The sequence below is a fragment of the Pleurodeles waltl genome, chromosome 7, assembly GCF_031143425.1.
Source record: "Pleurodeles waltl isolate 20211129_DDA chromosome 7, aPleWal1.hap1.20221129, whole genome shotgun sequence".
Classification (NCBI taxonomy): domain Eukaryota; kingdom Metazoa; phylum Chordata; class Amphibia; order Caudata; family Salamandridae; genus Pleurodeles; species Pleurodeles waltl.
The window spans coordinates 1148308024-1148323791 of record NC_090446.1 but is presented as its reverse complement, the minus strand read 5'-3'; the positions used below and the strand labels follow the sequence as shown (position 1 = coordinate 1148323791).

Below are 15768 nucleotides of genomic sequence, written 5' to 3'. Positions count from 1 at the left end.
AGCAGAAGGTGGTGACGAGGATGGCAAGAAGAAGGATGGTAAGTCTTCTGACGAGGGTAGGGACAAAGATAAAAATAATTCAGTCTTCTTCAGGCCCACAAAAATCCTCTGGGGGAGGTGGGTCCAAATCCTCTTCAAACAATCAAAATAAGCCATGGTGTTATTTATGTAAAAGTAAAGGCCATTGGGCAAGTGATTCCACTTGTCCAAAGAAAAACACCAAGGCTCCCACTACCACAACCCCAACTGAGTCCTCTAGTGCCCCTAGTAATAGCAGTGGTGGTGGGAAGAACACTACAAATAGCCAATCAAAGTGTGTAGCTGGGCTCACCATTGGTAATGTAGTTGGGGTTGGTTTTGTTAGGGAGACCACAGAGGCTGTTTTAGTCTCTGATGGTGGTTTTTATTTTGCCAATTTGTTTGCTTGTCCCCTTAATATGGGTAAGTACAAGCAACTGCCCCTAATAAATGGTGTTGAGGTTGAGGCCTACAGGGATACAGGAGCCAATGTCACTATGGTATTGAGAAACTGGTTGCCCCTGAACAACACCTACTTGGTCAGCAGTACCAAGTGACTAATGCTCATAACCACACTCTTAGCCATCCCATGGCTGTTGTGAATCTCAACTGGTGAGGGGGGGGGGGGGGTACTGGTCCAAAGAAAGTTGTGGTAGCCACTGATTTACCTGTAGACCGCTTACTAGGCAATGATTTGGAGACACCAGCTTGGGCTGAAGTGGAGTTGGGGGCACATGCATTAATGCTGGGCATTCCAGGGCATACCTTTGCTCTCACAAGGGCTCAGGCCCAGAAGCACAGAGGACAGGGAAACGTGGATCCTGGAAAAATGGACCAAGTGCTCCCAAAAGCTAGGGGTAGAAAGGGTAAATCCTTGCCCACTATCCCTCCCTCTCCAGAAGATTCCCCTTTTGAGGAAGAGGAATCCTCTCCCTGTGCAGAACCTACACCAGATGCGCTGGCAGCAGACACTGCTGAGCTTTTGGGTGCAGGGGGGCCTGCTAGGGAAGAGCTGAGTGTGGCACAGCAGACCTGTCCTACACTAGAGGGTTTAAGACAGCAAGCTGTCAAACAGCAGAATGGGGATATCACTGATAGCTATAAAGTCTATTGGGAAGACAACCTGCTCTATACTGAGTCAAGGCACCCTAAGCCTGGAGCTGCCCGGAGATTGGTCATCCCTTTGCAGTATAGGGAGTTTCTTCTGACTTTGGCTCATGATATTGATTTGGCTAGGAATCTGGGCTAAAGTAAGACTTGGGACATATCTGTTCCATTGTTTCACTGGCCTCATATCAGAGGACACCAAGGAGTTTTGTCGCCCCTGTATGACCTGCCAAGCCAGTGGCAAGACTGGTGGCACACCTAAGGCCCCCTTAATCCCACTTCCAGTAGTTGGGGTGCCCTTTGAGAGGGTAGGGGTTGACATTGTTGGCCCCTGTGACCCTCCAGCAGCTTCAGGAAATAGGTTTATCCTGGTGGTAGTGGACCATGCCACTAGGTATCCTGAAGCTATACCCTTAAGGACCATTACAGCTCCTGCAGTGGCAAAAGCCCTCCTGGGAATATTTTCCAGAGTGGGTTTCCCTAAGTAAGTTGTATCAGACAGAGGTAGTAACTTCATGTCTGCATACCTCAAAACTATGTGGAAGGAGTGTGGTGTAACTTACAAGTTCACTACTCCTTATCATCCACAGACAAATGGACTGGTTGAGAGGTTTAATAAAACTCTCAAAGGCATGGTCATGGGACTCCCTGAAAAACTCAGGAGGAGACTGGATGTCCTGTTGCCATGCCTCCTTTTTGCTTATAGGGAGGCACCCCAGAAAGGAGTGGGCTTCGGCCCCTTTGAACTCCTTTTTGGACACCCTGTAAGAGGTCCCCTTGCTCTTGTAAAGGAGGGTTGGGAACAACCTTTAAAAGCTCCCAAACAAGACATTGTGGATTATGTACTTGGCCTCAAATCAAGGATGGCTGAGTACATGAAAAAGGGCAGTAAAAAACTTCAGGCCAGCCAAGAGCTCCAAAAGCAATGGCATGACCAGAAGGCTGTCCTGGCTCTGTACCACCCAGGACAGAAGGTGCGAGTATTGGAGCCTGTGGCCCCAAGAGCACTCCAGGACAAATGGAGTGGACCCCATCTCATTGTGGAGAAAAAAGGTGAGGTCACATATTTGGTAGACCTAGGCACTGCCAGAAGTCCCCTTAGGGTGCTTCATGTCACTCGCCTGAAACCTTATTATGACAGGGCTGGCTTAACCCTGCTCTTGGCCACTGATGAGGGGCAGGAAGAAGAGAGTGACCCTCTCCCTGACATATTCTCCACCACTGAAGCTGATGGCTTAGTGGAGGGAGTTGTACTTGCAGATTGTCTTACTGCTGAGCAGAAGGACAATTGCATAAATCTCCTTGAACAGTTCTCTGAACTCTTCTCACTGATCCCAGGTACAACTACCTGGTGTGAGCACATAATCGACACTGGAGACAGTTTATCTGTCAAAAGTAAGATTTATATGCAGCCTGACCATGTCAGAGATTGATTGCATTAAACAAGAGGTACAGAAAATGTTAGATCTGAGAGTGATTGAACCTTCTGAAAGTCCCTGGGCTAGCCCAGTGGTGCTTGTCCCCAAACCTCACAGTAAAGATTGCAAAAAGGAAATTAGGTTCTGTGTGGCTTATAGGGGTCTCAATGAAGTAACCAAAACTGATGCTCACCCTATACCCAGGGCAGATGAGCTAATAGATACACTGGCTTCTGCCTAGTATCTAAGCACTTTTGACTTAACTGCAGGGTATTGGTAGATTAAGTTGTCAGAAGATGCTAAGCCTAAAGCAGCATTTTCAACCATTGGAGGACACTATCAGTTCACTGTTATGCCCTTTGGATTGAAAAATGCACCTGCCACTTTTCAGAGGTTGGTGAATACAGTCCTCAAAGGATTAGAAGCATTTAGTGCAGCATATCTAGATGATATAGCGGTCTATAGCTCCACCTGGGAAGATCACCTGGTCCACCTCTGGAAAGTTTTGGAGGCCCTGCAAAAGGCAGGCCTCACTATCAAGGCTTTAAAGTGCCAGATAGGGCAGGGGAAAGTGGTTTATCTGGGCCACCTGGTAGGTGGGGGAACAGATTGCACCACTGCAGGGGAAGTTCCAAACCATTATGGAATGGGCTCTCCCTACAACTCAAACCCAAGTGAGAGCCTTCCTAGGCCTCACAGGGTACCATAGGAGGTTCATTAAGAATTATGGCACTATAGCTGCCCCTCTTAATGACCTCACATCCAAAAAGATGCCTAAAAGGGTATTATGGCTAGCTAACTGTCAAAAGGCTTTTGATGAGCTCAAACAGGCCATGTGCTCTGCACCTGTCCTAAAAAGCCCTTGTTACTCCAACACATTCATAGTTCAAACTGATGCTTCTGAATTAGGGGTAGGGGCAGTTCTATCACAACTTAACACTGAAGGCCAGGATCAACCTGTTGCTTTTATCAGCAGGAGGGTGACCCCTAGAGAAAAGCATTGGTCTGCCATAGAGAGGGAGGCCTTTACTGTGTTCTGGGCCCTGAAAAGTTCAGACCATACCTCTCTGGTACTCACTTTATTGTTCAGACAGACCACAAACCTCTATTATGGCTTAAACAAATGAAAGGTAAAAACCCTAAATTGTTGAGGTGGTCCATCTCCCTACAGGGAATGGACTACACAGTGGAACATAGACCTGGGAGTACCCACTCCAGTGCAGATGGACTCTCCAGATATTTCCACTTAGACAATGAAGACTCATCTGGGCAAGGTTAGCCTTATTGTCCCTCGTTTTTTTTTGGGGGGGGGAGATTGTGTAGGAATGTACCATCTTGCCTGGCATGTTACCCCCGTTTTTACATGTATATAAGTTTGTTTTTGCCTGTGTCACCTGGATCCTGCTAGCCAGAACCCCAGTGCTCATAGTTTGTGGTCTGAATGTGTATACCTGTGTAGTGACTAACTGTGTCACTGAGGCTCTGCTAACCAGAACCTCAGTACTTATGCACTCTCTGCCTTTAAATTTGTCACTATAGGCTAGTGACCACTTTTACCAATTCTCATTGGCACACTGGTACCACCATATAATTCCCTAGTACATGGTACCTAGGTACCCAGGGTACAGGGGTTCCAGGAGATCCCTATGGGCTGCAGCATTTCTTTTGCCACCCATAGGGAGCTCAGATAAACCTTTACACAGGACTGACATTGCAGCCTGAGTGAAATAACGCACACCTTATTTCACAGCCATTTTCACTGCACTTAAGTAACTTATAAGTCACCTATATGTCTAACCTTCACTTACTGAAGGTTAGGTGCAAAGTTACTAAGTGTGAGGGCACCCTTGCACTAGCAAAGGTGCCCCCACATAGTTAAGGGCCATTTCCCCGGACCTTGTGAGTGCAGAGACGCCATTACACGCTTGCACTACATATAGGTCAATACCTATATGTAACTTCACAATGTTAACTCCTAATATGGCCATGTAACATGTCTGAGATCATGGAATTGTCCCCCCATTCCAAATCTGGTATTCTGGAGCCAATTCCATGCATCCCCGGGGCTCCACATGGCCCCTGGGTACTGCCAAACCAGCTCTCTGAGGTTTTTCCCGCAGCTACCGCTGCTGTCACCCCACAGACAGGGTTCTGCCCTCTTGGGGTCTGGGCAGCCCAGTCCCAGGAAGGCAGAACAAAGAATTTCCTCTGAGAGAGGGTGTTACACCCTCTCCCTTTGGAAATAGGTGTTAATGGCTGGGGAGGGGTAGCCTCCCCCAGCCTCTGGAAATGCTTTGAAGGGCACAGATGGTGCCCTCCTTGCATAAGCCAGTCTACACCGGTTCAGGGAACCCCCAGTCCCTGCTCTGGCGCGAAACTGGACTAAGGAAAGGGGAGTGACCACTCCCCTGTCCATCACCACCCCAGGGGTGGTGCCCAGAGCTCCTCCAGTGTGTCCCAGACCTCTGCCATCTTGGATCCTGAGGTGTGAGGGCACTCTGGAGGCCTCTGAGTGGCCAGTGCCAGCATGTGATGTCAGAGACCCCTCCTGATAGGTGCATACCTCACGCCGGTTTCCTGGTGGTGCATGCTTTGGGGGCTGCCTGCCTTCATCCTGCACTGGAAGCCACAAAGAAATCTCCTGTGGGTCGACGTACTCTTCCCCCTGCTTCAGCAGGCACCAAACTTCAGCATCACTGGTACTCTGGGACCCCTCTCATCCTGACTAGCGTGGCCCCTGGAACACAGGTGGTGGACCCAAGTGATACAGACTGTCCAGTGGTCCAACTTCCCAAATTTTGGAGGAGGTAAGTCCTTGCCTCCCCAGACAGTAATTCCTGTGCACCGCGTGAACAGCAGCTACAAGGGCTTCTGTGCACATTTGCACGAAATCCTGCATGCACAGCCAAGCCTAGGTCCCCAGCACTCTGTCCTGCGACGCTCAGCTCCCTCAGTTGATCTCCGGTAATGTGGGACCCTCTTTCTCAGTGTTGAGACGACCGCCGTGTTCAGACTTCTTGAACCCATGTTCAAAGACTTCTGCGGGTGCTACCTTCTTGTGCGTGGGCTCTCTACGTTGCCGAATGCCCCCTCTGTCTCCTCTCCCAAGTGGCGACATCCTGGTCCTTCCTGGGCCCGGGCAGGACCCTTTTTCTTCATACGCGACTCTTGCAGCTAGCAAGGCTTGTTTGCGGTACTTTGATAAGGAAACAACTCTGCAAACTCCAGCACTCGTGGGACATCTTCTGCACGAAGGAGAAGTTCCTAGCACCTTTCGCTGTTGCAGAATCTTCAGCTTCTTCCATCCAAAGGCAGCCATTTTGCACCTTCATCCTGGGTTTAGTGGGCTACTGCCCCTCCCCCCCGACACCTTCGCGACTCTTGGACTTGGTCCCCTTCCTTTGCAGGTCCTCAGGTCAAGGAATCCATCTCCAGTGCTTTGCAGTCTGTTGTGGTCTTTGCAAAATCCTCTATCACGACTTTAGTGTGTTTCTGGGGAAATAGTAGTACTTTACTCATACTTTCCAGGGACTTGGGGTGGGGTCTCTTGGACACCCTTAGTGTTTTCTAACACTCCCAGCAACCGTCTACACACTATACTACGCCTGGGGTCCATTTGTGGTTTGCATTCCACTTTTAGAGTATATGGTTTGTGTTGCCACTAGGCCTATTGCATCCTATTGTATTCTACAGTGTTTGCACTTCTTTCTGACTGTTTTACTTACCTGATTTTGGTTTGTGTATATATTTTGTGTATTTTACTTACCTTCTATGGCACATTGTCACTAAAATAAAGTACCTTTATTTTTACTAACTCGGAGTATTGTCTTTCTTATGATATAGTACCTATATGATATAGGTGGTATAGTAGGAGCTTTGCATGTCTCCTAGTTCAGCCTAAGCTGCTCTGCTATAGCTACCTCTATGAGCCTAAGCTGCTAGAACACTACTAATCTACTAATAAGGGATAACTGGACCTGGCACAAGGTGTAAGTACCATTGGTACCCACTATAAGCTAGGCCAGCCTTCTACAGGGAGGCTGCTCAGCCTCCAGAGAAGTGACTATTAATTACTTTAAAGAGAAAGTGGGATCCGTGCAGTCAGGCATCAGGTGATGGGAGGCGTACAAGACAGTGCTGAGAGACACACAGCCCAAGATATAATAGGTGTAAAATAAGGGTGAGGCATGTTTTGGAAGGGAGCATAACCAAGCTTTAGATACTCATGAGCCCCTGTCACATGGAGAGAGATACCTGGCTGCTGAGACAAGTCCATATAGATCACAGGGATGAGGTAGGAAACAATGCCAGAATACATTATATGAGCACACAAAAGAAACTACATGAAGTGGGAACTAAGGCAAGTCAACCGCTGCCATGGCTAGATAGGTGGGTTGGAGAAGTCATCTATGATGAGGGAGTGAGAGAAGGTATTGATGATGAGGCGGTGATGGTGTGCACAGAGTGGCACATGGATCAGACTTTTTCCAGTTACTATATGGAACTGCATGCAACTAGGGAAACAGAAGAGTACTTGTGACTTCCAAAGCATTTTTGGGAGGATAGGGAAGCCATAGACAGTAACATAGAGATTAATTAAATATCACACGCCATTCAAGAGCCACAGGTTGAATGGGTCCCTGGCCCTAATGGCCTACTTGCAGAATCCCTTAAGTGGTTGGCATCCAAACTAGGGCTCCTAGTGACTGGACATGTTCAAGGAGGAATGCAAAATGCTGGAACTAAATGGTGACCTTACACACCCCATAAGAATGGCAAACCTAGGTCATCACAATGCTGCTCATACCATCAGATTCTACTCCTTAATATGGAGATGAAAGTACTTGTTATAATTATGGCAAGTAGACTCCTAAGTGTGATTGCAACTCTAATGCACATGGACCAAATATGCTTCATGATCGGGTCCGCGAGACTTAACCTACACAGACTCTAAAATTGGTTGGACAGGACAAGACAAACCCTTTGGGAAATGTATTCATTAGATGTGAAAAAAAGGAGCCTGGCAATAATTGTACCTAGACCTTTTGAGTACTTTGGTGTGGGTCTAGTGATCAGAGCCTTGGTAGACCTCTTATATATGGTAGTGATCACAGTGAATGGAAAGCTATCTGATTCTTTTGCACTGGAGAGAAGAACAAGGCTTGAATATCCACTCTCTCCACTCTTGGTTTGTTGGATTAGGTCTACAACTCAAATAAGTGGATTCAAGAAGCATGACAAAACACTCTATGCAGGTGGCATTCTTTTTATAATTTGTATTTTTACTACCCTTATAGCTGTAGCACACGTGCTGGTATTAATGTTTCGCATGATTCCAATCCTACTATTTGGGACCAGACATAAACATTAAATTTACAACTTCATGTAATACAATACAATTATTGGGGATGAAAAAAAGGAAAAAGTTTGTAGTGGGACGTTATAGTTGAGTTCGGAATTTACTCGCACAAAACCTTAGAAATTCAGCAGTTATAGTTAGTTATTTCAAGTATCTATAACTCTCACCCTAAGGTAACTATAACTCGCGCCCTCGCCATGCACAGCTTTCCGATCAATAATTGTATTGCAAATATTGCAGTGATAATATCAAAGATGCCAAAGAAGGTGTCATCAGTGATATCAAATGTGAAGTAATTAGCTGCGCATGGCGAAGGCGCAAGTTATAGTTTCATTAGGGCGTGAGTTATAGTTACTTGAAATAACTATAAATGCTGAATTTCTAAGGTTTTGTGTGAGTAACTTCAGAACCTAACTATAACATCCCTGTAACCTTTGAATTTGTTTAGTAAATTTCTATGTTTTTTTTTTTTTTGGCATGCACAGACGTGAATATAAGCAGCGATGCGCACAGCCCAGGGGCCAACCCTCCTGCATGCACCCAAACTGCGCATGTCCTTTGGCCATGCACAACATGAATTTGGATACAGTGGGTGGTTTTTTTTGTTTTGTTTTTAAATAAATCTATGGATTTGTGAATCCTCAAGTGGATTGGCGAATTTGGGATCCGTGGATCCATCTGTGGGTCCGCGAATTGGATGAAGAAAAAAATAATTGGGCAGTTGTTGCCCACGAAGGGTCCCTAAGGGATCCTTTGGGGTCAGGATACAAGTATCCTGACCCCTCTATGTGTTCCTTCTCTCCTTTTCCCATCCCTGAGCCGATGCGACAAACAAAATGGCGGCTGCAACTTTTCTGTCAGGTTGCAGCCAGCCAATCAGATTCTTCTTGTGATGCATAAATCGATCCACAGAGGATCCGCGCCCCTATATATCAGTATTTTTTAGCCTTAAATTACTCCAAAACTACTGAACGGATTTACACCAAATCTCAAAAAGCATGATCTGTGCAACAGAATCTACCTTTGTGCCAAATTTGGTGTAATTTCGTTCAGTGGTTCGGGCTGTAGGCATTTCTAAAGGTCCTATGGAAAAATGAATGGGGAAAATGCATTTTAGGACCCCCCTTTTTTCTCGGCTGTTGCTTGTCAGATCACCCTGAAACTTTCAAGACAGAAGTTGAACTTAGCAAAGTATAAGTTTTGACAATTTCGTGAAGATTCATCAAACCGCGCCAAAGTTCTTAGCAAAACAAAAAAACGCTTTTTCGATGGAAACTAGGTCCTAACTATAACTACTTAGTGCCGACTACCACTAGATAATAGAATATATATGGATATGAAACAAACTTGCCTAGTATACCGAAATGACCTATGGCATTGTCTTAAAACAGTTACTTAAATTTCAGTAGCTCCCAAAATCCCAATTTGTGCTCATCTTTAAAAAAAAAAAAAAAGAAAAAAAAAAGAGAAACTTATCAGAGCCAATATCAAGAGACCTGGGGCCAGATGTAGCAAAGGGTTTTACCCATTCTGTGTCTATGGGAAAATGTGTTTGTACATATGGCCCCTGATTTCTTAAAAGTTCCCTTTTCCATAATCTAAAGGAGGGATTATGCAGTTGATTGTAAAAATATGGCACAAAACAATGACTGCACAGACTGATGCAGAAGGCTTACAAAAGAAATCCTTGTACGGGTGGGAGCCTTGTTGGAAGGTGTGCTCAGGTTAAAGGGCTTTCCTATAGGGGGTGGTAAAGGCACCTCCAGAGTGGGTGACATGTATAGTGTTGATGACATATGACCAAATGCAGGATGCATACAAAATAAACACCTCTCAAGGATTTAAATACATACTACTAGAGCATGCAGTAGCCATCTCTTTAGAATGCAAGGTATTATCTGAGAAATTGAACAGTGGTACAGCATCTGCCATTTTCCAGACTGTAGTGAATAAAGTAATATACCAGTGATGTGGAGGTGGGAGACATCACCCCCTGGAGGCGGTGGACTGGTAAGCATGCCAGGTAAGTTGCCGTTTAGGTGAGCATACATTTGAAACACTTTAAAATTGTACATAGAGCTTTCAATAATAGGACTATGCTGTACAAGATGAGACTTGCACCTTCAGGCAGATGTTTAAAATGTACAGACAGAGACGGCACTTTCATACACACAATCTGGAATTGCAGGGTGATGCAATTCTATGCAATTAGCATTGGAGGTGACCTTGCTAAGCTCCGTAGCATAGCTATCCCAACAGCACCTTAATTTTGTTATATTAAGTATTCCTATTGATGTTGACCTAACCGATGCACACTTGCTTTATGCACTCTGGGGCTGATGATTGCAAAATAAGATATTGCTAGGGAGTGTGGGAACCTCCTTTGTTCTGTCCTTAAAATTAATGCATGGCTGTAGAAACTGGTGTACGAAAACAGGAAATCCCCTTGGAAATTCACAAACATATGGGGACTCTGGGGGAACCACTAAGGCCTTGACACTGTAGGAGGCTGGCCTGGTTTGTAGTGGGTACCTAAGGTACTTACACCTTATACCAGGTCCAGTTATCCCTTGTTAGTGAAGTGTAGGCAGGGTCTAGAAGCCAGGCTGTCTAGAGGTAGCTGTAGGCAGAGCAGCCAAGGCTGAACTAGGAGACATGCAAAGCTCTTGCAATACCACTTTAGTCACACAGTACTTATACACAAGAAAGACAATACTCAGTGTTACCAAAAATAAAGGTACTTTATTTTAGTGACACAAGGCCAAAAATATCTTAGAGGCTATACTCCCTTAGGAGATAAGTATTATACATAAAATATACACTACTAACCATAATCAGGTAAGTAAACAGTCATAAAATAGTGGAAATCACCATAGGTTACAATGGGCCTGGGTGAACACAAACCATATACTAGAATAGTGGAATGTGAATGTTGGTTTCCCACCTAGGCAAGAGTAGTGTGTAGAGGAGCGCTGGGAGTGTAAGAAAACACCAAAGGTACGTGAAGTACCCCACCCCAGAGCCCAGGAAAGCAGGAGTAAAGTACAGCACGTTTCCTCAGAACACACTAGAAGTCATGATAAAGAATTATGCAAAAACCAAGCAAGACGGCAAGATACGATGGATTCCTGGACCTGAAGACCTGCGGAGAGAGGAGACTAAGTCCAAGAACAGCTGAAGAGTCCAGGAGTAACAGGAGCCCCTTCTAACCCGGATTAAGGTGCAAAAGTGTAACCTCCAGTTGGAAGAAAAAGTCAGAGGTGCACCAAAGAAGACCGCTGCGAGTTCTTGCTTGGATGGATGCAGGCTGGGCCTTAGCTCACACAAAAGATGCGTTTGGTGGGAAAAGACACTACTTGGGCCCAGGAGGGACCTGGGGGTCTCAACTCGGACTGAGGAGACAGAGGGGGCTCTCAGCACTTCACACAGCCCTCAGAAGACCAGGCAGCACCCACAGGAGTCCCAGGACATGGGGACAAAGGAGTTGCAAATCGCGGTAATCGCAGCACTACACAAAGGGATCCCACGCCACCGGAGAACAAGTTAGGGAGCTTAGCATCGCAGGATAGAGTGCTGGGGACCTGGGCTATGCTGTGCACAAAGGATTCCTTGGAAAAACACACAGAAGCCCTAGGAGATGCAAAACACACAGTGCACAGGGGTACTGTCTGGCTCGGGGAGGCAAGCTCTTACCTCCACCAAATTTGGAAAGTTGGACCTTTGGACAGTCAGGGTCACTTCGGTCCACCACCTGTGTTCCAGAATCCACCCTCGTCATCAGGAGAGGGGACCCAGAGTACTGGTCGTCGCTGCAGAGAGGTGCCTGCTGAAGCAGGGAATCGGCTTAGTCACTCCTCGGAGATTCCTTCTGTCCTTCTGGTGCAGGATGAAAACGGGCAGTCCTCGGAGCGTGCATGACCTAGAAACTGTTGCAGTTACTGGCAGGAGCTTAAGTTAGAGTTGCAGCAGCCTTCTTGGATACTTTGTTGCCGTTGTAGAGTTACTGGAGCAGTTCTGCGGTTGATCCGTCGGTAGAAGGTGGAGCAGAGGATTCGTGCTGGAGTCTTGCAATCCGGATCTGAGGAAACACCCACAGGAGAGACCCTAAATAGCCCTCAGAGGAGGATTGGTTACCTAACCAGGTATGGACCTATCAGTAGGGGTCTCTGACGTCACCTGCTGGCACTGGCCACTCAGATGCTCCCAGAGTTCCCTGACCATCCTGAAAACAAGATGGCAGAACCCAGTGGCACTCTGGAGGAGCTCTGGGCACCACCCCTGGGGTGGTGATGGACAGGGGAGTGGTCACTCCCCTTTTTCCTTTGTTCATTTGCATGCCAGAGCAGGGAATGGGGGTCCCTGAACCAGTGTAGACTGGATTATGCAAGGAGGGCACCATCTGTGCCCATGCCTTAACAGCTATTTGCAAAGGGAGAGGGTTTAACACCCCTGTCCCAAAGGAACAGGGGTTCTGTTCTGCCTTCCTGGGATTGGGCTGTCCAAGCCCCAGGAGGGCAGAAGCCTGCCTGTGAGGTGGCAGCAGCTGGGGCTGCAGTGGAATCCTCAGAGGGTTGGTTTGGCAGTACTGGGGGTCAATGGTGGAGCCCCCGGGGTGCATTGACTTGGCCCCCCAATGTCAGATTCAGATTGGGGGTACAATTTCCAGTTCCTAGACACCTCACATGGCCATATTCGGGGTTACCATGTGAAGCTACATATATGTATTGACCTATATGTAGTGCACACTTATAATGGCGTCCCCACACTCACGAAGGTCAGGAAAATTCGCCTGGAATGCTAGTGCAGGGGTGCCCTCACACACAGGTACTACGCATCTAGCCTTCAGGGTCTGAAGGTTGGATATATAGGTGACTTATAAATGACCTGGTGCAGTGAAAATGGCTGAGAAATAGTGCTTACACTATTTCACTCAGGCTGCAATGGCAGTCCTGAAGAAGTGTTTGTATGAGCTCCTTTTGGGTGGCAAAGGAAATGCGGCAACCCATAAGGATCTCCTGGAACCCCAATGCACTGGGTACCTAGGTATTATATACCAGGGACTTATAAGGTGGGTCCAGTATGCCAATCTGGAGTGAAATATGTAGTCACTAGACTATAGTGACAAATGTGGAAACCGAGAGAGTGCATAAGCACTGGAGTTCTGATTAGCAGGACTCCAGTGACACAGTCCAGCATACTGACAAAACAGGAAAACATACTGACATGTGGGCCACAAACCATAAGCACTGGGGTCCTGACTAGCGGGATCCCGGTGACACAGTCAAAACACACTGACAATCAGGCAGAAATTGGGGATAACATGCCAAGAAAGATGCTACTTTCCTACAGACATTCAATCCCTCAAACTTTGAGGTCCTTAGGAAACAGCACATCACGCAAGCCACACATTCCCATCATAACTGTAGGAGCAAATGTGCACTCAGCTGCACTAGTTGTGTATTTGGATCTTTTACTAAGTGAGTACTCTAATTAGTATAACAGAAAATAATGCTTTGCCTCATTAATTTTATGATGTAAATGTTTGCTTCATGCAATTAAAAACAAATATGTATATATTTTTTTTAACTTGACTAACAGTCCTAAAGTAAAATAATATTTGTAAAAATGTTTGTCAGAACGACAGCTGTTATTGTGATATCTCACTCATCACATCACCCTAAACTTGTTTTTTGGATGGTTCCTAATGGGAAGGGGTGGGCAAGGGCCTTGCATGTTTTTTTGTGGTGTCTGCAGAGTGTTCTGCAGCTGACTAGGGGACATTCGAGGTTAATAAATGTTGATGATGGATAACGCCACAATCTAGATGGTCCATTTTAGCCTGCTAGGAGGAAAGTGGATACAGGGGTAATTCCTTAAATAACAAGCATTTCTATTTTGGTTCCTATAGGATCATCCACTGCTTGGTTTCTGTAATTTTCCAGATGACTGTGCTCAGGGATCTTGAGAAGCTAGCTGGCTGGCTGAGAATCTCCATCATTTACATCCTCAGTGGGATTACTGGTAACCTAGCCAGTGCGCTCTTCCTGCCATACAGAGCAGAGGTAAGGCTTTTCGATGAGGAGAGCATGAAGGGTGGGAAGGTTGTGAAAACAAGGGATGAGAGATCTGCTGACTTTTAATGGGCCAAGAAAGTAGACCAAGAATTCAGGAGCTCCAACAAGACCAAGAGTTACTGCAATGGGTAGATCCACAGCATTGGAGTCAGAACACATTTTTAACACATAGTGGGTCAAAGGGTGAGGATATGTATGTGTATTCCAGATCCTAAAATGAATAAGACCAGTGACCTATAAGCACTCACATAGAGCACAGGATGAGGGAACAGTGGGCCCCACAATCAATGACTGAGTGAAACTAGTAGCTATTTTTATAAGATCTAGATTTCTCCAGTACATTGGAGGATGCAGAAGCTCAAGTTTAACATATGAAGGCATTGCTAAGTCGACTACATGTGTTTAAACAAATGTTCTTTTAATATGATTCGCTCACGTAAGAATCGCTTTAAGTATAGACAGAAGGTTTTGCGTGCACTTGAAATTCAGCTTTTAGACGTAAAATTCTCAGATATTTAGGAATATAATGGATATCAGTGTAGGTTGGAAAAGAGAGTTTGCAAGAGAAAAAAACCTGAAGGATACAGAACTTCAATGGGAGAACTCTTGTGTCAAACTAGGAAGGCTATGACATGGTCCATTCTCATTAAATGCTTCAAGAACTTGACATTGGGGACTCCCACACAGCTTAGGTTGTATGGGACCTAGGGGCCACAGTCCATTATTGTTATGAGGAATCATATAAAATCAAGGACTAAGACACCTAGGGAGGTCAGCCACATTACTTGGTAAGATTTCTGAAGTTATATGAAGAGATTTAAAGAAATAATTACGTAACCTAAAGAGGCCTATGAGGATATTAAAATTGACCAGCTGTGACTGATCTAAGGAGATGTGATATGTTGGATGTTGCAAATTTTAGTGGGATCAAGTAAATCTTGAGATAATGCCTCAGGCCAATATATTACATCAAGGGATGAGGGTTCTCAGATGGAATGTAGTACATTAAGACATGAAGAACCTTCGAGATCTAGTTGCTTAAGATATTGATTTATGACGATCTCTCACTTTGTGAGGTCCTCTGAGGAGACCTTAAAAACTCAAGAGTTGGTGCAGCTAGGGATGCTTTGAACATCAACAGATGGCAGATGTAGCCCATCGGGCCAATAAAACACTGTCTCTCCCATGCTTCTCTGTAGAGTGGAAATAGATTACAATTTGAGGGAATCAGACCTCCATATCAGTGATCTATTACTTAAACATCAAGGGTGCCAAAGCCCATTATAAGGTGCATTCTTGAAGCCCTGACAGAGAAGAAGACACTGAAAAGTAAGCGTGTTGATTTCATCCTTTTGTGCAGTCCGCTAACACTCAAGGATCAAAATCCCTTGACGAAGAGCACAATGTATAGAGTAGACTCCTAGGGCTTTATGCATAGACCAGGCTTCTCCAATGAGTAGCTCGTGAGCTATTGGTAGCTCTCTTCTTTGCAGCTCACCCTTCTAAATTAGAGGTTTTCACTCAGTTGAATTAACATATGTATACCAGAATTGGCAAGTGTCTATTCAAGAAAACAAATGTGTATTTCCTGAACTCATATATACTGATGTTCGGATAAATATTGTTTAATTTCTAAAATGTATTAAAAACTTATATTTTTGTGATGAATCATGCAGTGTTGGTGATACTTCTCATTATCTTGCTGGCAGGGGCAAGTTATGGTTGTTGTGCATTACCCATTTAGAGGCATTATATATTGACAACCCTTTTTAACTGGCAACAGTGACTGTTA

General features: G+C 45.5%; 1 protein-coding gene across 6 annotated transcripts in view; it reads left to right on the top strand.

Moving 5' to 3' along the window:
• Positions 1–15768, top strand: part of RHBDF2 (rhomboid 5 homolog 2) — a 339409-nt gene that overhangs the window by 312829 nt on the left and 10812 nt on the right. For all 6 annotated transcript variants that reach the window (XM_069200232.1, XM_069200228.1, XM_069200230.1 and 3 more), the window contains one exon: positions 13811–13964. In XM_069200232.1, coding sequence (XP_069056333.1) covers positions 13811–13964 — 154 coding nt within the window. The remainder of the gene's footprint in view (positions 1–13810; positions 13965–15768) is intronic.